A 20,617-nucleotide genomic window follows, 5' to 3' on the forward strand; every position below is an offset into this window, starting at 1 on the left:
TAATAAATATTATTTTGAATATATTATTAATAAAATCGTTAGTTAACTGTTGTTGATTTTTTTTTTGTTGCTATTTAACCAATGGTGTACTAAAGATACACCAACGACCTTTGTTTTTAATACATTGTTGCTTAACAAATGATTAACTAATGGTTAATCAATAATTTTAGATTTAAAAAAAAGACGATTTAGGTTTTATTTGCTGATTGCTCTTGCGGTGATAAAGGCGGAGGGGTTTATAATACAATTTTCAACTAGTTTAATAAAAATAGAGGTTTGAATTTGTAATAGTTTTGTTTGTTGGTTAACCAACAGTGATAGTATACCGCTGGGTAACCAAAATCGTATTCCTGAGATTAAAAAAGATATTTATGAGATTAGTAAAAGTCATTTTTGCAAAAAAAAAGTACAGATTGTATTTCTCAAAAAAAAAACTTTGTGGTAGTATTCTTGAGAATATTTTATCTTTTTTTGGTATTTATCTAAAAAATCCTACTCTAAACCCACTTACTAAAAGAGCCGGACTCAACAAACAAGCCCTTACAACTTTCATTTAAACGGCACCGTTTCATTTCCGTCGTCGTCGTTGACACCGTCGAACTTTCAAACAGAACAAACACATAATTTCCTCGTCTATTCATCGAATTCAATTTCAATTTTTTCATCAGTAAATCAAAAAACAATGCTAGAAAAGATCGGATTACCAGTAAAACCATCCCTGAGAGGAAACAATTGGGTGGTTGACGCCTCACATTGCCAAGGCTGTTCCTCCCAATTCACCTTCATCAATCGCAAGGTTTTTTTTTTCCCGTCTTTTTTCATCGTTTAAATTTGTTTTTATGATCACTAAAAATTGTCAGCTAGTTTAATTAAATTTGGATTAATCAGCACCATTGTAGACGATGCGGAGGAATATTCTGCAGCAGCTGTACACAGCAGAGAATGGTGTTACGTGGACAAGGTGATTCACCGGTGAGGATTTGTGATCCTTGTAAACAGTTAGAAGAAGCCGCTCGGTTCGAGTTGCGGTACGGAGGGAAAAATAGAGCTGGAAGAGGTACTGCTATTATTGTTAATTTTTTTTATTTAGATTTTAGTTAGTTAGGTTAGTTTTTTTTTTTTAATTTTAATGTATTATCAGGTAGTTCGAGATTGATATCGAAGAATGAGAACGAGGTTTTGAATCAGTTATTAGGTAATGGTGTGAATGTGAGTTCTAGTGCTCGTAGGGCGACCGATGGTAGTAGTGGTTCGAGCTCTGCTGCTCTTGAAGGAGATGACGGAATTGATGAGAGTGAATTGGGATCATCGATTAGTCCTGAGGAATTACGGCAGCAGGCTTTAGATGAGAAGAAGAGATATAAGGTTTTGAAAGGAGAGGGGAAGTCGAATGAAGCATTGCAAGCGTTTAAGAGAGGGAAAGAGCTTGAGAGGCAAGCTGATGCTTTGGAGATTTCTATAAGGAAAAACCGCAGAAAGGTTTTGTCGGCTGAAACTCAGAATAGTAAAGATGGTTTAAACGAATCTGGCAGGAAAAGTAAAGGTGTTTCTCAAGTAAGTAAAGAAAAGGATGATCTTACTGATGAACTTAGAGAATTGGGTTGGACGGATATGGATCATCACGACGAAGATAAACCACCAGCGAAAATGAGTTTGGAGGGTGAATTGTTTTCTCTTATCAAAGACACCTCCTCGGGAGGTAATAAGGATGTGGCAGGAAGTGGCATTGACAAGACCGAGGTTCTTGCACTTAAAAGGAAGGCTCTTGCATTAAAGCGTGAGGGAAAGCTTGCAGAAGCCAAGGAGGAATTGAAGAAAGCTAAAGTCTTAGAAAAGCAGCTTGAAGAAGAGGAACTTTTGGGCGGAGCTGAAGATTCTGATGACGAAATTTCTTCACTAATCAATAGTATGCAGGACAATAAACAAGATGAGTATGATCAGGAACATGGTTTTGACTTTGATTACCCCATGAGGACGACTGATGATTTTGGTGAGAACTTGGAAGTAACAGATGAGGATTTGATGGACCCTGAAATGGCATCTACATTAAAATCTTTAGGTTGGACTGATGATTATGACAATCAGCAAGTCAATGAGACCCAATCTGTCGCCATTGATAGGAATACCCTACAAAGTGAAATTCTTTCATTAAAAAGAGAGGCAGTTAACCAAAAACGAGCAGGTAATGTTGCAGAGGCAATGGCAAAGCTAAAGAAGGCCAAGTTGCTTGAAAAGGACCTGGAAATTTTGGAGTGTCAAGATAACAAGTTAACCACCCAAAATACTCCAATTATTCAGAAAGGTCCGATTTCTCAAAGTTTTTCTGAAAATGAAGATGTTGGATTGAAACTAGCACCAAAGAGTCGATTAATGATTCAGAAGGAGCTTCTGGCTTTGAAAAAGAAGGCTCTCACTTTGAGAAGAGAAGGAAGATTGGATGAGGCTGAGGAAGAGTTGAAGAAAGGTAAAGTTCTCGAACAGCAGCTTGAAGAGATGGATAATGCTTCAAAGGCTAAGGCTACTGAGGTGACTGTTAGCAGTAAGGATCCAAGTTTAGTACTTGAAAATCCCAATGTGCATGGAAATTTGCCAATTGCTGACGGAGAAGAGGATGTAACAGATCAAGATATGCATGATCCAGCATACCTTTCTCTTCTAAGGAACTTGGGTTGGAACGAAGATGAATCTGTCAGCTCTCAAATGAAACCATCCAACGATAATGATGAGCGAGGTACTTTAGTCATTTTTTTTATAATATTGTTTCTGTCCTGTACCATTCATTGTATTCAATCCTTGACATGATAGAACATCATCTAGTAATATGCACTTAACTACCTGACGGCCCTCATGAAATAAGCAATCAGAGAGAGTTGGATAGATCTAATTGCTAGATGAGCCCATAATTTTTAGCCCACCGTCTTTAATTAAAATTTCGTATACTGAAAGTAATTATAACAAATCAGTAGATGATGTTATGCGACGGGTCTTCTGGTCATTACTGGCTATGAGACTATTTTCATTGAGAGTAATGTGTTACTAGTACTTTATTGAGCGAGGAATAGTATTCTCAATTAGATATAAGATGTTGAATGAATTATAGTAAATTAGATCGTTAAGACTTAAGAATATATAGTTTAATACCGACTGTAACTTATTTGTTAGATACCGTGATTGGATTGTTTTAGTATTGGATGGGCCAGTTATGTCTACCTAGAAATCAAACTTTTTCCTATACTATCAATTTTTTTTTTGTTTCCTTGATTATTTTGAAATCTTCAAAGATTTCTCGAATGTTGTTAATTGTTATACCTATGGGGGCACCCACCCCTTGAAATTACTACATCATCCTTAATTGAATCCCTACTGGAAGGAAGTTATGTAACTTTCTGTTGAAACTAACGTGGTCTCAGTTACTCATGCAACAGTTAATATCCCTTCAAGGGTATCAAGACGAAGTAAAACTGAAATACAGAGAGAACTCTTATCCCTGAAAAGAAAGGCTCTTGTTCTTAGACGTGAAGGAAAGTCTGATGAGGCAGAGGAATTGCTTAGATCCACAAAAGCATTGGAAACCGAGATGGAGGAGTTGGAAGCACCCAAGAAAAGTTTCCACGTCAGCTCCAACAGGTGGAAGGATGATATAGCTAGTGGTCCTCTGGGAAGTGCAGCTGAGGAGGGAGATGCTGATGATGTGACGGAGAAAGATATGTCTGACCCTGCGTTGTTCTCAATGCTAAAGAATTTGGGATGGACCGATGAAGAATTTGAACCGGGAACTGCACAAGAAAGGGTTCCCAAATTTGAATCTCTTAGTTTTGTTCATTCTACTGATCCATCTCCAATTCCGTCATCCTCCAGCATTTCAGCTACTTTACCAAGCGGTAAAGGAGAAGTCCAACATGCAACAGGGTCTCTCGAAAATTTCGGAACGAAAGAAAGCATTGGTTTCATTTCTTCTCCTAGTCAGTCCGAAAACATAATGGAGTCGCTTACAGGTGAGCGCAGGAATCAAGTATTAGCTTCAAAACCAGAAGGTGTACTTAATTTTGCTTCAGACGTGCATTCTTTGCCGGAAGCCTATGGTCAGGTTGAGACCACCTCAAGTTCTGCTGAAAGTCTCGGAAGCACAAAAAATAAAGTCATTACAACTGAGAAATCGCCTACTTATGAATCAAATTCCACTCAGAGATCGACTTCTCAAATCAACCAAAATTCCGTTCGCCAAGAAGTTTTGGCTCGCAAGAGGAAGGCGGTTGCTTTAAAGAGAGAAGGAAAATTGTCAGAAGCTCGAGAAGAACTTCGGCAGGCTAAGCTGCTGGAGAAGAGTTTGGAGATAGAAACCACGGATGGTGAACCTAATGCAAGCAATGTGTCAACAGCATCGGCATCCAATGCTTCTTCTGTTCAACAAAAAGAGACCAGCCCATCAAATACGGCTACAAAACCGTTGTCCGGGCGTGATCGTTTTAAGCTACAACAGAAGTCCCTTGGTCACAAACGTCAAGCTATGAAACTGAGAAGGGAAGGCCGGACAGAAGAAGCAGAAGCCGAGTTTGAATTAGCGAAGGCTCTTGAATTACAGTTAGACGAGATGCCTTCTCAGAATTCTGCCAAGTCTTCTGCGGGTATAGCAGAATCAACGGACGGTGTCATTGTTGAAGATCTTCTCGATCCTCAACTTCTACATGCCTTGAGAGCTATCGGTATTGAAGATGCTAATGTTGCGTCGAAAGGACCTGACAGGATCGAGCCTGTAAAGGTCGAACTTGGGAAAAGAGAAAACATTGTCCAAGAGAGAATTCAGTTAGAAGAGCAGATCAAGGCTGAGAAGGTAAAGGCGGTAAATTTAAAACGTGCAGGGAAGCAAGCCGAGGCTCTGGAAGCATTTAGGCGGGCCAAAATGTTCGAAAAGAAACTAAATTCTTTGGCTTCAAGTTGAAAAATAAAGGATGACAATGCCGGTAAGGTAAATGGTTTCTCACTGTTTCTAGCTTTAGGAGCTGTGTTTTCAGGTAATTGCACTGTAAGATTTGCCAACGTGGGCCTAGCTTGAATGGCTAAGGCACCTCTAAGTGCATCAAGAGGTTGTGGGTTCGAACCACGCCTCGGTAACTAACAACTAACAAATGAGACTTGAAAGAGTCGATTCCCACCTTTGATAAAAAAATAAAAAAAAAAAAACTGTAAGATTTATCTGATTACATATGAATCTGTAATATAGCAATAGTGTATAACTGTATCAGTATTCAAACTGTATCATTATTTTAATCATTCTTTTTTATTGTTGTTTATTAAAAGCCTAATACCTCAAAAAACCCCGACCTTTTAGCCATTTTTCAATTCTACCATGACGTTGAAAATTGGTCAATTTTACCCTATTTCGCATTTTCTCGTTTCAATTGTATTCTAATTTTTTATTTTTTCACAATTTTTTTATTTAAATGATGGAATCATTTAATTAACTAAGTTTAAAGATAAAATTAAATTTATTTTCATTCGAGCATGAATAAGTCTTCTATTTTTAAAAGGCTTAGTACCTCAAAAAAAACCCTAACCTTTTAACCCCTTTTCAATTCTACCCTGACGTTGAAAACTGGTCAATTTTATCATATTTTGCATTTTCTCGTTTCAATTGTATCCTAATTTTTCAAATTTTTTTCTATTTAAGAGATAAGAGATGAAATCATTTAATTAACTAAGTTCAAAGATAAAATTGCATTTATTTCCATTTAAAAAAGTAAAAATACGTCTATTATTTTTAAAAACTAACTAAAAATCATAATAAAATTAAACTAATTTAATTTTTTAATTAATTTACCTAAATCTAAATAAATTTTCAACATATACAATTAATATATGATAGACATGGAGAACGGTTTTTTTTTCAAATGAAAAAAAAGGTCAATTTAATATTTCAGGGTACAATTGAAACACAAAAATGCGAAATAGGATAAAATTGACAAGTTTTCAACGTCAGGGTAGGATTGAAAAGGGGCTAAAAGGTCGGGTTTTTTTTGAGGCATTAGGCCTTTTTAAAAACTAACTAAAAACTATAATCAAATTAAAATAATTTAAAATTTTAATTAATTTAACTAAATCTAAATAAATTTTCGACATATGCAATTAATATATGCTAGATATGGAGAACGTTTTTTAGTTTTTTTTTTTAAACGAAAAAAACGTCAATTTAATATTTCAGGGTACAATTGAAACATAAAAATACAAAATAGAGTAAAATTGACCAGTTTTCAATGTCAGTGTAGGATTGAAAAGGGGCTAAAAGATCGGGGTTTTTTTTGCAATATTAGGCCTTTATTTAATGTGCATGGTTAGGGATGGCAATGGGGAGGGGATTCCCCGTTCCCCGTGGAGACCCGCCCCTAATGGGGCGGGGAATCTCCACCAATTACCCCCATGGATACGGGGATGGGGGAAAATCATTCCCCAACCACGGGAATGGGGAGGGGACGGGGAGTATAATCCCCACCCCATGGGGATCCCCATCCCCGTCCCCATGGAGACCCGATTTATATTTATGCATATTTATATTATATTATAAGTTTTAGTATGTTATTTATAATTTTAGATAATTTAATTTAATTTTTTTATTAGTTTTAATTTAGTTATAAATATATAATATTATAAAAGATAATAGTCAAGACATACTCACACACCATTTTTTTATTTGTAACCAAACGCTTGTCACAGTTGGACAAGAAGGGGTTAAAGAATTATAAAAATGACAATTTCATATGTTAAATAGGTAAAATTTACAAGTCGAGGTATTAGATAGGTTAAATTGAAGGTCAAATGACCAAAAAAGGCCAAACCTTTTATAAAAATTTCACAAAAGTCCAAACATTTCAATTTTATCCAATTTGTCCTGAAACGCATGATTTCGTTTCAATTTTGTCCAATTATATAATTTTGATCATGTGGCACCTGCATGCCACTGATGTGGCAATGCCACACATCAGCGCCACATAAGTAAAATAGTATAGTTGGACAAAATTGAAACGAAATTATTTGTTTTATGACGACTCAGATAAAATTAAAAGGTTTAGACTTTTATGAAACTTTCATGAAAGATTTGGCCTTTTTTGGTTATTTGGCCTAAATTGAAAGATAAGGAGTCTGGTGAATAAATTGGGACAAATTTAAGGATCAAAAGAGATATTAGGCCTTAATGATTTGGGTGCTGATCTAGTTTAACATGCATGAACTTATAAAATACTCACCCTTACACGAGAATAAATATTTTCTTCATTCCACAACAAATTTATTTTACATAAAAATGAAACATAATTGTTAAATTGCTCTGTTTCTAATTAAATTTTTATTTCTCTTACTATGATTATTTAAATACAGTAAATATTATTAATTTAATATTTTGAAAATATTAAAATATCATAGTCTACTTGAATTAATGAATCAGCCTTCTTTCGACCTTCATGAAAAATTAAATCGACTATAAAATTATATTAGAAAAACAACAATTATTTCTTGTATAAAAAATAAATCTTAAAAAATTTAGATTATTTATTAAATATAATATAATATGTAATTATTATTTTAAAATAGAACTACTTAAATTTTAGTTATACTTAATAAATATATATGATTTTTTTAAAGGCTTAATCACCAAAAAAACCCTCACCTTTTAGCCCCTTTTCAGTTACCCTGACGTTGCAATTTTGTCAGTTGCACCCTAATTCGCACCTTTGGATTTCAATTCCACCCTCAAAATCAAATTGGACTTTTTTCACTCGGGAAAAATTCATAAAAACCCTTATAAAGTACTCGTTTGAACTCTTTTCCACATAAAAAGTTAAAATAGATGACTTATTTTAATTTTTTTCAAATGTAAAAGAGATCAATTTAGTACTTGAGGGTGGAATTGAAAACCAAAGGTGCGAATTAGGGTGCAACTGACAAAATTGCAACGTCAGGGTGCATTTGAAAAGGGGCTAAAAGGTGGGGTTTTTTTTGGTGATTAAGCCTTTTTTAAATGATAAAATCTTCATTATCATGTGTTTTATAATATTCGCTTGTTATTATCTAATCCGATAGCAATTATAATTGTAAGAAAGCACGATGGTTTTACTAATTTGACAGATAACAAGTTGTCTACCTAAAATTACGTACTTAAATTTGTCGGAAAAAAATATTATAACTATATGACTGAAATTTGTTTGATTCTTTAAAATCTCTACAATTTAAAACTTAAATTATCGCATTTTCTTAAAAAGAAATCAACCACCGAATATATTTATATATGTTATTTTTAACGGAAAAATGCCGCTGCCGTCACCGACCTCGGTCCCCAATTCAAACCTTTTAATTTTATCTAATTTGTTATGAAACGTATGATTTTATTTCAATTATGTCCAACTATACAATTTTGCTCACATGGGCAAAATTACATAGTTGGATATTATTGAAACGAAATCATGCATTTCAGGACAAATTGGATGAAATTAAAATGTTTAAACTTTTGGAAAACTTTCACAAAAGATTTGGCATTTTTTTGGTTAGCCTTATTATTATATCAAACTTGCATTTATCAAATCTTTCCTTTCCTTATTATAACAAATCTTTCGCAATTCCTTTTATACCAACAATCAAATAAAAGAAGAAAAAACCTTTCTTTGACAAAAGCTTTCATATCATCCTAAGCAATTCTACTCGGCTCGGTCTAAATTAATCGGAATAGTGATTTCGGATATCAAATGATACATGTGTAAAAAACTATTATCATTTAAAATTACATTTAATATTTTTTTTAAATTATACTCTGAACATTTAATCGGACTGCCAATTTTAGTTCGGTTTATATCTGAACATTTATGAAGCCAATATAATTGATTTGAGCTGGCAGTGATAAAGCAGTGTGTAAATACCTAATTTAAGTATCTAACTAATTAGTCTGAAATTGCATGGCTAAGAAATTTTTGGTTAGGCAAGCTTTGAGGTGTCGTGCGAGGTTCATATTTCCTCAAATGATGAACCACAAAAGCTGAAATCTGCACGTCATGACATGTTTGATTTTAATAAATTCCATTTCCAGAATCCTATAGATTTTGGGCTTGAATTGATATTTGGATCAATACACGAACCTCATTCAAAATTTACTGGTAAAATAATTTTATATATTTATGCATGTGAAACACGTAAAACGTAAAACGACCCTAGTACATAAAACGACCCACTTCATATGTGATGATATTTAAAAATATAAATATAATTTATATTATAATCATATTTAATATTCTATAAAATGACAACCATTTTATTTATATATTAGGTTTTATATTTTAAAAAAAGTCCAAACTTTACGTATAAGGTCACTTCTAACAAATATTTTCAAAACTGTGTCATTTAACCAAATTTGATATTTATTGTATTAATGATAGCCATTTTTTTTATGAATAATGATAGCCATTTTTACAAATAATTTAAAATTTTATTATATATAAGCCATATCACATACTATGACTTATCATTTATTTTAGTCGATTGCTTGCATATTTTAAATATCTCTTTCGTGATTGCACTAGAAAATAATTGTACCAAAATGACACAGTTAAAAATAATTGGACTAAATGATGCAAATAATTGGACTCAGAGTCAGACCAGCAATAATGGTTGTTTTGTTTATTTTTTTGAGAGGAATGGTTGTTTTGTTTAAAGCGCACGATAGCGTTAGTTTAGCTGGCATGGATACATATGTTGAATTTCGAACGAAGGATCATTTTAGTCCCGAATTTGGCACAAAGTGTCAAAAATGTCCCAAATAGTAAAATCGGATCACTTTTATCCTAAATTTGACAAAACCGATTCAAAAATATCTCTATGCTGATGTGGCATCTTAATTGGAGTGTGATATTCTAAATTTAAAATAAATAACTCAAATCAACTTTAATTAACTCTAATTAACTTAATCTAATTAAACATTTAACCCTAATTATTCTATTTTAATTAAATATTTAATTTAAATTTTGAAAACAATAAGTGCATTGAATTTTTTTACACCACCACCGCCACTATTTCTTTTTCTCCACTTCCATCAACCACCACTCAAAATCCATCAACCACCGCTCAAACCCATCAACAACCGCCCAAACACCACCCGTCAATTTGTCTCCGTTGAGAGACGAACCCATCTGAGTTCGTCTCCAACGGAGAAGAACTGTTCGTCTCTGCTGAGAGACGAACTGAGCTTGTCAGCAGAGATGAACTCAGTCCATCTCTCAGATGAACCCAGTTCATCTCTCAGCAGAGAGACGAACTGGGTTCTGAGATCTGGGTTTGAGCGAGTCGAGAGGAGACGAACCCATCTGGGTTCATCTTCAACAGAGAGAAAGCTCTTCGTTTCTGACAGCTGCTCATCAGAATTAAAAAAAAATTGATTTTTTTGCAAAAAGTACAAAAAGATCCTTTATATTTTAGTTAATATAATTTTGATATGTAAGATTTTAAAATTAAATTGTTTTTTTTTTATTATTATGAACTAATTTATACAATGTTCAAAAAATTAAGATCATTTTAAACCTTTTACCATCAAAAACCACCTAGGAAAAAAAACCACCACCAAAACCGGAGAATGTGTTTCACTCTCTGAGATGAGAGTGGGAAAGAGGGTTTTGTACTAATTTTGCTAGTTTCAGAATAAAAGTGATCCACTTTTCTCAATTTAGACGTTTTTGATACTTTGTGCCAAGTTTAGGGGATAAAATGATCCTTCGTTCGTTGAATTTCATTATAATTATCACATCCAAAGTGCTAAACCGATGAGATATTGATATGCAGCGGCAGATTCATGATCGTTCTTTAAGTTTGTATTTATATAATTTTTAGTTTGCTTTTGATATTCTGATAAGTTTAATCTCCTTTTAATTTTAAATTCACTACAAATCCTATTATTATCTTTTTTTAATCTGATTTCATATCAGAACCGAAGCCTATCCTAATTTAAGAATAGTTCTATCGCTGTCTACATACGCGTGTATTTATAAGATGCCATGAAAAAAGTTTAAGGATAATCTATGGCCTAGGTAGCACGGGAACAGAAATGGGAAACGGAACCGATACGAAACGGACACGGGGAAATGAAAGTTTTTCAAAATGAAGGACACGAAACGTGGGAGAAACGTGTAAATAACAAAAATGTAGGGATATATTTATAAAAATATTATTTAAATATTTATGATAATTAACAAAATAATTCATTTTAATATACTAAATACTAAATTTATAAATATATAAAATAATATAATATAATTCAACACAAATAAGTATATTTGATGTATTGTAGGCAATGCGAATGTAAAATTTGTGGGTAATTAATTAGATTTGTTTATTTGTGGATAATAATTTTAAATTTGTTTACAAATTTTTAATTTTTATTATTTACGAAAACGGCCCGAAACGTTTCGTACGGGTGTTCAAGAGTTTCCGGTTTCCGGAACGTTTCTGAAATGGGAAACACAACTTCATTAAAGTTTTCGTGCTTCTTAGTCTATGGCCAACTTTCCAAAACCTAACATGATTGAATTATAATCCTTTCTTTTTCATTTCTTGTGTTCATACTGATGAACAAAAATAATCCGTAAATTGAAGGAATAACTATCTAGAAATAGCGCCTGACTAATTTATGGCAATTGATTGGTTCATATAAGGATTAGGACCACATGATTAGTAAATAGGTCGTGTTCGTATTGACCCTGAGTTGACACGATTGACATAAAACACAAAAAAACTGAAAGTACCAGTAAATTCCGTCCACCACATATAATACGTAGTTGCATATTAGAAGAATCCTATAAATTATGGCCATCATCAGTCTATGGATTAATTCTCGTATCTCAATAAAATATTTCCTGATTTCTCTCAAATTATGGCCTTGTCTTCTAAATTAATCCTTAATTATTCATTTCTATCTTCCAACAAAATAATCTCTTGTTCCTTTCTTACACCTAATTATCCTCAAAAACAATTTTCAAAAACTGTCAACTTTAGCCACATAGCTCTTAAGTCTACCTTTAGTCCTCAAAATTTGACTGTAGTAGCCGATGATGTATATATATTTACTACCTTTTTTATGTTACAAAAAGTCTTCCGTATGTGATTAAATATTTTTTAATATTTACGTAAATTAAACTATATCTAATTAATTTTGTTGCAGGATGATTATATTAGCATTGAGATTGAGAGAAAAATTAGGGCTTTCAAGCATATGCTAAGGAATGTTGGAGAAGATGAAGTTTTGGTGATGATTGATGCAATCCAACGCCTTGGAATTGAGCATCATTTTCAAGATGAGATTGGTTCAATTTTGCAAAGGATATTTGATGATTATCATATTCAAACAAATGATCTTCGTAATCTTGCCCTTCGATTTCGACTTTTGAGACAAGAGGGTTACTATGTGTCTTCCGGTTCGTCTTCTAAACTTTATTATCATTAAAAATCATTTAATTAATCATATTTTAGTAAATGAACTTTCATTTTTATATTAATTTAAGGAAAAATTCTTATTTAAACCAAATTCACCATGTAAGATATTTATGAACTATCCATTTTCGAGTCATGATTTATTTACAACAACAATTAATAAAGGATTAATAATTATTTAATATGATTTATAATAATCAATTAATGAAAAACACATTTATTAATGATTATTTAATATAATGTTACCACGTGTCACGTATTAAATAAATAATATTATTATTTTATATGGTGAACCTGGTTCACCTAAGAATTTCTACAAAGCCGTTATTGCAATTGAAATTAATAAAAGCTTATGCGACAATAGAAAAGTTGGATAACCATACGATTTTTCTTACCACATAGGCAATCATTTGTATGAATTGTAAAAGTAACCTCTCATCAATATAAAAATGAAAATTCCATTAATGAAATAAATTGAATGATGATCATCGTTTTAAAAAACTTACAAAATCTTTTTTTTAATGTAAAATATGTTTATTTATCTCGTTTGCTAAATATGTCACTATTTCAAAGAAAAAGGTATAATCTAATAATTTTTTGAGTGTTTTGGATATATCCATGACGTGGCGTGATATTATATGCTCGAAGTAAGATAAATTTTGTGCACATTTTATGATCCATTATTTTTTCGAGTGTTGCCAAACTTTTCCTTCTTTTTTGTTGATGGATAACTCCAGAAGTGTTTGATAAACTCAAAGACAAGGAAGGAAAATTCGATGAAAGACTAAGATATGACATTGAAGGTTTAATGGAATTATACGAAGCTTCACAACTAAGTATTAAAGGAGAAGATTTGCTTGATGAACTTGGAGACTACAGTTATCAGCTTCTAAATTCATGGATGACACGTGTCCATCACTCTCAAGCTAAAATAGTACAGAATACACTGGACCACCCACATCACAAAAGCTTGGCTAAATTTATGGCACAAAAGTACTTGAGTAGAGATGCTCATATGAGAAATAATGAAAATAGGTGGATGAAAGAATTGCAAGAACTTGCAACTTTTGAATTCAAGATGGTTCAGTCAAAATACCAAGAAGAAATGCTACAAATATTAAGGTACAGTGTATTAACAAATTTATCTAACCTAGCTACATGAATTAAATCTTATGTTCTGATGTTTTTTTTTTGGACAATTAAAATAATCTTTTATTAATATCAAGCAGTTATAAGTGTAAGAATTCACTAAGAGTATAACCGTTTTTAATAATCTAACATAGAACAAGAAGTAAAGTCTTGTTCGCACATCACCTTATAAAATCAAAATCAAAATTACATAACTGCTCTATTATTATAAGAATTCTATTTTTTGTTGTCTAACAATAAACTTCCAAATACTTCATAAAAAATCAGCAAACAAACCTTTCGATATAGAAAGTACAACAAAACTTTCAAAACAAAAAAGACAGCCACCATAACAAAAAGTATTAAAACAAAAAAAAACTAATATAACCTTTAAACAATTTTATCTTCAATCTTGGAAAGGTCTTGATTTCTATTAAAAAATATCAGTTCGATGGGCTTCAGAATAAAATGGCAAGAGCTATTTTCCTTAACTTGAAGTGTTATATAATAATTAAATATGGAGCCATTTCATCGCCTTTTGAAAGAGTTTTTTGACTTAACATATTATATCTGATTCAGTTGGAATTACTCAAGACAATATATATAAGAAAATATTTATACTAAATGAAACTAAAATTTTATATTTATAATTTATTGTAATAATTTTGCTTTTAATTTTTCTATCACCGTAAAATATATATTGTTATTAATATAGTCATGTAAATTCGATGTCTCATAATCAAATATTTATTTAATTATTCATGTATAATTTTGGATTGTTATTTGGACATTACTTTAGGTGGTGGAAAGGTCTATTTGAAGAGCTGAAATTTGCAAGAAATCAGCCACTTAAATGGTACATATGGTCTACGGCAGCTTTTACGAATCCAAGCTTGTCGGAACAAAGAATTGACCTAACAAAACCTATATCTTTCATCTACATAATTGATGATATTTTTGATGTTCATGGCTCGCTTGACGAACTTATATTATTCACAGATGTTGTCGATAGGTACGTAAAATGATAAAGTTTTCTTTTCCGTACCCCATTATTACCGCACGTACAGGCGTACATTGACTAGTCGATTCTTTTATGTGTATATGTATAAAGATGGGATGTCCATGCTGCACAAAAACTACCACACTATATGAGGTTATGCTTTAATGCACTCGACAACATCACGAATGAGATCGCGAACAAAGTCTATAAAAGTTATGGCCGGAATCCAATAGAATCGCTACGAAAAACGGTGAACATTTAACATTTTGTCGTAGGTTCTCAATTTTACCTTTATTTTTCTTACATATAATATGAATAATTGTGACAGTGGAGAAGTTTATGCAAGGCGTTTTTAGTAGAAGCAAGATGGTTTTCTTGTGATAAAATGCCAAGTGGTGAAGAGTATCTACAAAATGGGACAGTGAGTTCAGGTGTACATGTGGTTCTTGTTCACGTATTCTATTTATTGGGTCAGGGTGTGACTCCAAAAGCTATGGAATTTATTGACAATAATCCAACCATAATATCTTCTACAGCTGCAATTCTTCGGCTTTGGGATGATTTGGGTAGTGCCAAGGTACATACATTCAAGGAAAAAAGGGCAAATATACCCCTAATGTTTAGGGCTAGAAGCAAATATGCTCCTAAAGTCAAAAAAGGGGTAAATAAGCCCCTAACATCTTTAAATAAAGGACAACTAAACCTCTAACTTTTTTACAAGGGTTAAATAAACCTTTCTCCTAAACAACTCGTTAACGTTGTGTGAAAATTGCTGATATAGAAAACTTGAATTCTACATGGCATTCAATTGACATCGAATTTTTGCCCCAATTCTTAATTGATTTGGATTTTGGGTTTTTAATTTTGGATTTTTTTATTATAAAGAAAACTGAAAAGATTTAATTTGTGAATTTAATAATGCCATGTAGGATTCACGTTCATTATGTCAGCAAAATTGACACATAGTGCCCACACTTTTAACACACCATTTAAAAGAAGGTCTTATTTTCCCCTTTTAAAGATGTTAGGAATTTATTTGCCTCTCTCAAATTTTAGGAGCATATTTGTGCTTGACTCTAAACATTAGTAGCATATTTGCTCCCTTTTCCCTTCATTTAATTATATGATTCAGATACAAATTGCTAAACGCAGTTAAATTATTTGATTATTAGTCATTGAGTAGTGTTTTATAAAATCAAATTATTCAACGCAATAAATGTGTCTTCTCAATATGTAATATTTTAGAAGATATGAGTCGTGTTTTAGATATTCATTGATTATTTAGTTGAAAAATGTAAAATTATTAGCACATTGAATATTGACGAAACAATTTATTATCCCGGACGAAGATAATTGTTATAATTGTATTCATCTTCAAAGTGCGAATAACCAACGAAATTAAAACCGTCACTAGTTGACTATTTAAAAATATGTCACTAATCTGCGAATACGTAACTGGTTTTGTGCAGGATGAATATCAGGACGGTAATGACGGGTCATACGTGGAATGTTACATGAAAGAAAATGCAGGATGTTCTGTAGAGAATGCAAGAAAAGAGGTTAATAAAATGATTTCGGACGCATGGAAACAGTTAAACCAAGAATGTTTGTTCCAAAAACAATTTTCACCAAATTTTAACAAGTCTTGTCTGAATCTAGCAAGAATGGTTCCTTTGATGTACAGCTATGACGACCATCGACGCCTTCCGCTTCTTGAACATCATATTAAGTCTGTCTTGTATGGATCGGCCTCCATTTGACGATTTCATAATCATTTAGGCTATATTTGATTTATAAAATAAAATAAAATCACGTAGCACATGAAATAGTTGTGCTCTCTCATCTAGGTTTGCTTAGTCTATAGCGTTCAAGGAGCGTTCAGTTGGTCGAAGGGTTCGACTAATATTATGCTGAAATTTGCACGTACCATATGTTACGAGTGATATGCGACACCCGTTAAGTATAGGGTCTCACCGTACTATTGACGAATGTATTTTACTATTTAGAGAGTTTATTAATTTATTTTTTTAATTATGTTAAGGCGATCTACAAATAATGCTGCACATGTTTGACGTGTGCATCTCGTATATTATTTTCGAATGTAACATTAAATTTTCGGTTTAGCTTAACTTAATTTTTTTTATTAAAAAATTATAATAAAGGACATAATATTTACTGAAATAATGTTTGCCTCGTTAAGCATACATTACAAATTTCGAAATCCTCTACTTTTATAAAACTCAGCCAAAAATCTCAGAGTGAGTAAAACGATGTCGTCCACAGCATGTCGCCGCCTCCGCAGTTTTTTCACTCCGCCACTTCACTCAACCAACACCGCCACCTCCGGCGCAACGAAAAACACCACCACCCCACCCACCAGCAAGCAAGACACATTCCAAAAAATAGTCCGAAAATTCAAAAAATCGTCAGAATCAGACCAATTCCGAACTTCCCGTTACGACATTTACTTGAACACAGTTCTCCGCCTCGCCAAATTCAAAAGATTTGCCATGATCGAAGAAATTATCGAACACCAACAGAATTTCACCGACATAACGAGCGAGCCCTTCACGTGCCGTCTTATGTCTCTTTATGGTAAAGTGGGCATGTTCGATCATGCACATAAGCTGTTCGATAAAATGCCTGAACTAAACTGCCCGCGTACTGTCTACTCATTTAACACACTCTTATCTGCTTGTATTGATGCCGGGAAGTTTTCGGAGTTCGAAAAGATTGTCAAGGATTATCCGAATAATCTTGGAATAACTCGGGATTTGATTTCCTATAATATAATTATTAAAGGTTTTTGCAAAATGGGGGCTCTTGATAATGGTGTTATGGTGCTTGAAGAGCTCGTTAAAAATGGGTTTAACCCGAGTTTGATCACTTTCAATACGCTTTTAAACGGGTTTTACGGGAGTGGGAAATCTTCCGATGGAGATAGGATATGGGATAGAATTGTCGAAATGAATGTTGTTCCTGATATAAGGAGTTACAATGCTAAATTGCTCGGATTAGCATTGGAGAAGAAAACGAAAGAAGCGGTTGAATTAGTTGAGGAAATGAGGCGTAAAGGAATTGAACTTGATAGGTTTAGCTTTAATGGTTTGATTAAAGGTTTTGTTGAAGATGGTAATTTGGAGGGAGCTAAGTTGTGGTATGATGAGATGAGGAAGAGCGACGGTTGTGCCCCGGATAAAGTTCTTTTCGAGACATTAGTTCCGTTTCTTTGCGAAAAGGGAGATATTGATTTCGCTTACGAGATTTTGCAGGAAGTTTTGAGTAGGAATTGTAATGTTAGAGTGACACTATTGCAGCTTGTTGTGGATGGATTGGTTAAGCAATCGAAGATTGAAGAGGCAGAGAAGCTTATACTACTTAAGAAAAAAGCTCGTATTCAAGGCTCACTTGCAATGACTATGGAAAATGATCCGAATACTGTAGTGCACAACCAAGACTAGCATGCAAGCTGAATCTGACTTAACTTGCGAGTTTCACGAGCATTGCACTTTTTGTATTCGGATTGTCCAAGAATTTGATGATGGTACATCAGCGGAAAATTGGCGGTCGTCTTTTACGCATTAAGGTGTAATATGAACGTTTTTTTAGTTTAAGTGATATTTGTACTCTAATTAAAAGTTTCATGGCTTTTTTTGCACCTTTTTCCATTAATTGTCATTAATAAATGAGCAAAGAGTCATCGCAGTTTTTAAATATATGCATGCAAGTCAATCAATTTCAAATTAATTAGAGACAATACTTTTTAAAATTAGATTAATGAACTCTTAAGTTGTAAAAAAAATGAAAACATTTATGAACTGTACTGACTCAGTTTTAAAGTTAATTGACCTAAAACTAAACAGTAGTGTCTTCTAATTGATTGAAACGACTAAATGTGAGTTAATTAATTTTGACTTATAAATTCATTAAATTATAATCTAGTCAGGTTTATAGAATTAGGAGTAAAGAATCGGTGCCGTCCTAATATCTATAGGTTAGCATCATTTAGTTAATACTTAGCTATTTCAAACAATCGAACACAATATTTTCTATTTTTAGATCAATTAACCATGTATTACACAAAATGAACGAATTCAGGAATCATAGAGAATCCAACTTGAGAGTTAATTTACTTAAAAATAAAAAATTATTGACTTATGGACTAAAAAAGTAGAGACTATTGTCCCTTATTGACTTAAAATTAGAGAGTATTATTTCGGCTTAATAATTTAAAAACCACTCACCTTAAACTTTTTTTTCGTTTATACTCTGACTTAGGAAAAAATTTATTTATACCCTGACATATGTATTTATATTTCACCTCTACCCCGAGGCACTACATTAACCTCTTTTTATTAAGAAAAAAGTTTAAAATAGTTCTTCATTTTTAACCTAAGTTAATTAAAGTTTAATTAGAAATGAATTTTTTTCTAAATGAAGGACTATTTTAAACTTTTTTTTAAATAAAAAGAGGTTAATTTAGTGCCTCGGGGTAGAGGTGAAATATAAACACATACGTCAGGGTATAAATGAATTCTTTCCTAGGTCAGGGTATAAACGAAAAAAAAGTTCAAGGTGGGTGGTTTTTAAGTAATTAAGCCTATTATTTCTAATTAATTAGAATGATTAAGTGTGTGTTAACTGAACATAACTTATAAATTTGGGGACCGAAATGAGCTTTATTCAAACAAAATTAGAGTAAAATCTTTAAAGTTAAACCCTTCTCCTACCTCCTTAACACCCACAACTTAACCCAAGAAGCAATGTCCTCCCTGTACCGTCGTCTACGTACAGTCTTCAACACTTCCACAAAAACCACCACCACTCCTTCCACCATCAAAGCTAAAGAAACCAAGCTCCAAAAATGGGTAGACAACTTCAAAAAATCCTCCGAAAACCCCGAGTTTCGCAGCCAGTATAAAATGTATTACGCCCTTGTTCGCCGCCTGGCGACTTCCAAGAAGCTTTCCATGGTCGAAGACTTCATTGAACATCAAAAGAAGTTCGAAGATATTACCAACGAGCAATTTGTTATTCGTCTGATCTCTATGTATGGGAAAGCTGGAATGTTTGATCATGCACACAAACTGTTCGATGAAATGCCGCAGTTGAACTGCACGCGGAGTATTCGATCCTTTAACGCGCTGTTGTCGGCTAGTATCGACGCGGGGAAGTTTGATAATGTTCATGAAATGATTAGGGATTTGCCGCCTAAGTTAGGGGTAAGTCCTGATGTGGTTTCGTATAATACGGTTATTAAGGGTTATGTCGAAAAGGGTAATCTTGATTCGGGTGTTTTGATGCTCGATGAGATGGAAAAGATGGGAATTGAGCCGGATTTGGTTACGTTCAACACGCTTTTGAACGGGTTTTACGGGAATGGGAGGTTCTCTGATGGAGAAAAGATATGGGGTTTAATGGAAAGTAAGAATGTTATTCCGAATGTTCGGAGTTTTAATTCAAGGTTACGCGGATTGGTGGTGGAGAATAGAGTGGCGGATGCTGTCGAGTTGTTGGGAGAAATGGAGAGCAAGGGAGTTAAGCCGGATGTTATTAGTTATAATGCGGTGCTGAAAGGGTTTTGCAATGATGAGAATGTTGAGGAAGCGAAAACTTGGTACAGGAAACTCGGAGAAAATGGTTACGAGCCTGATAGGGTTACGTACGTGACGCTCATTACGTTTCTTCGTAAGAAGGGTGACCTCGACATGGCCCGTGAGTTGTGTATTGAGATTTTGAATAAGGGTTGGCTTGTGAATGCAACTTTGTTTCAGCATGTGGTTAATGAGCTTGTTAAGCTATCAAGGGTTGAAGAAGCTAAGGATATTGTGGAATTGGGGAAGTCAAATAAGCATTCTTATAAATTGAGTCTGCCTTTAGATAAGTAGGTTAATTTTCTGCTGTTCTTCTGTTTTAAGTGTTGAATTTTTTAGTAGTCTAATCAGAAGTTCAAAATGCTGATCTCCTATACTGAGTTTATAAAACATTTTAGCTCGTGAAGGCATTTTTTTTTAGTGAAGCTATTAGTTTTATTTA

General features: G+C 33.2%; 4 protein-coding genes across 5 annotated transcripts; all 4 read left to right on the forward strand.

Moving 5' to 3' along the window:
- Window positions 1-578: 578 nt before the first annotated feature.
- On the forward strand, window positions 579-5,279 carry LOC126658415 (uncharacterized). Of its 2 annotated transcripts, none has more exons than XM_050352657.2 (4): window positions 579-796; window positions 889-1,057; window positions 1,142-2,731; window positions 3,411-5,279. In XM_050352657.2, the coding sequence occupies exons 1-4, from the start codon at window positions 683-685 to the stop codon at window positions 4,937-4,939; spliced, it is 3,402 nt and encodes a 1,133-aa protein (XP_050208614.1). In that variant the 5' UTR covers window positions 579-682; the 3' UTR covers window positions 4,940-5,279. The 2 variants fall into 2 exon arrangements, with proteins under 2 accessions (XP_050208614.1, XP_055961293.1); XM_056105318.1 differs by having other exon boundaries at window positions 581-796; window positions 3,426-5,279.
- Window positions 5,280-11,857: 6,578 nt separating this feature from the next.
- Window positions 11,858-16,621, forward strand: LOC126672416 (probable terpene synthase 13). Its single transcript, XM_050366369.2, has 7 exons — window positions 11,858-12,076; window positions 12,185-12,437; window positions 13,191-13,575; window positions 14,381-14,593; window positions 14,693-14,831; window positions 14,910-15,158; window positions 16,051-16,621. Exons 1-7 carry the CDS (start codon window positions 11,897-11,899, stop codon window positions 16,339-16,341), a joined length of 1,710 nt encoding a protein of 569 aa, XP_050222326.1. The 5' UTR covers window positions 11,858-11,896; the 3' UTR covers window positions 16,342-16,621.
- A 168-nt stretch (window positions 16,622-16,789) lies between these two features.
- LOC126677399 (pentatricopeptide repeat-containing protein At3g13160, mitochondrial-like) lies at window positions 16,790-18,295 on the forward strand. The gene has a single exon (XM_050371990.1). It carries the CDS (start codon window positions 16,852-16,854, stop codon window positions 18,040-18,042), a length of 1,191 nt encoding a protein of 396 aa, XP_050227947.1. The 5' UTR covers window positions 16,790-16,851; the 3' UTR covers window positions 18,043-18,295.
- Window positions 18,296-19,239: 944 nt separating this feature from the next.
- On the forward strand, window positions 19,240-20,592 carry LOC126665498 (pentatricopeptide repeat-containing protein At1g55890, mitochondrial-like). The gene has a single exon (XM_050358316.2). The coding sequence runs from the start codon at window positions 19,345-19,347 to the stop codon at window positions 20,467-20,469; it is 1,125 nt and encodes a 374-aa protein (XP_050214273.1). The 5' UTR covers window positions 19,240-19,344; the 3' UTR covers window positions 20,470-20,592.
- Window positions 20,593-20,617: the final 25 nt, after the last annotated feature.

This window comes from Mercurialis annua, linkage group LG1-X, assembly GCF_937616625.2.
Source record: "Mercurialis annua linkage group LG1-X, ddMerAnnu1.2, whole genome shotgun sequence".
NCBI lineage: Eukaryota > Viridiplantae > Streptophyta > Magnoliopsida > Malpighiales > Euphorbiaceae > Mercurialis > Mercurialis annua.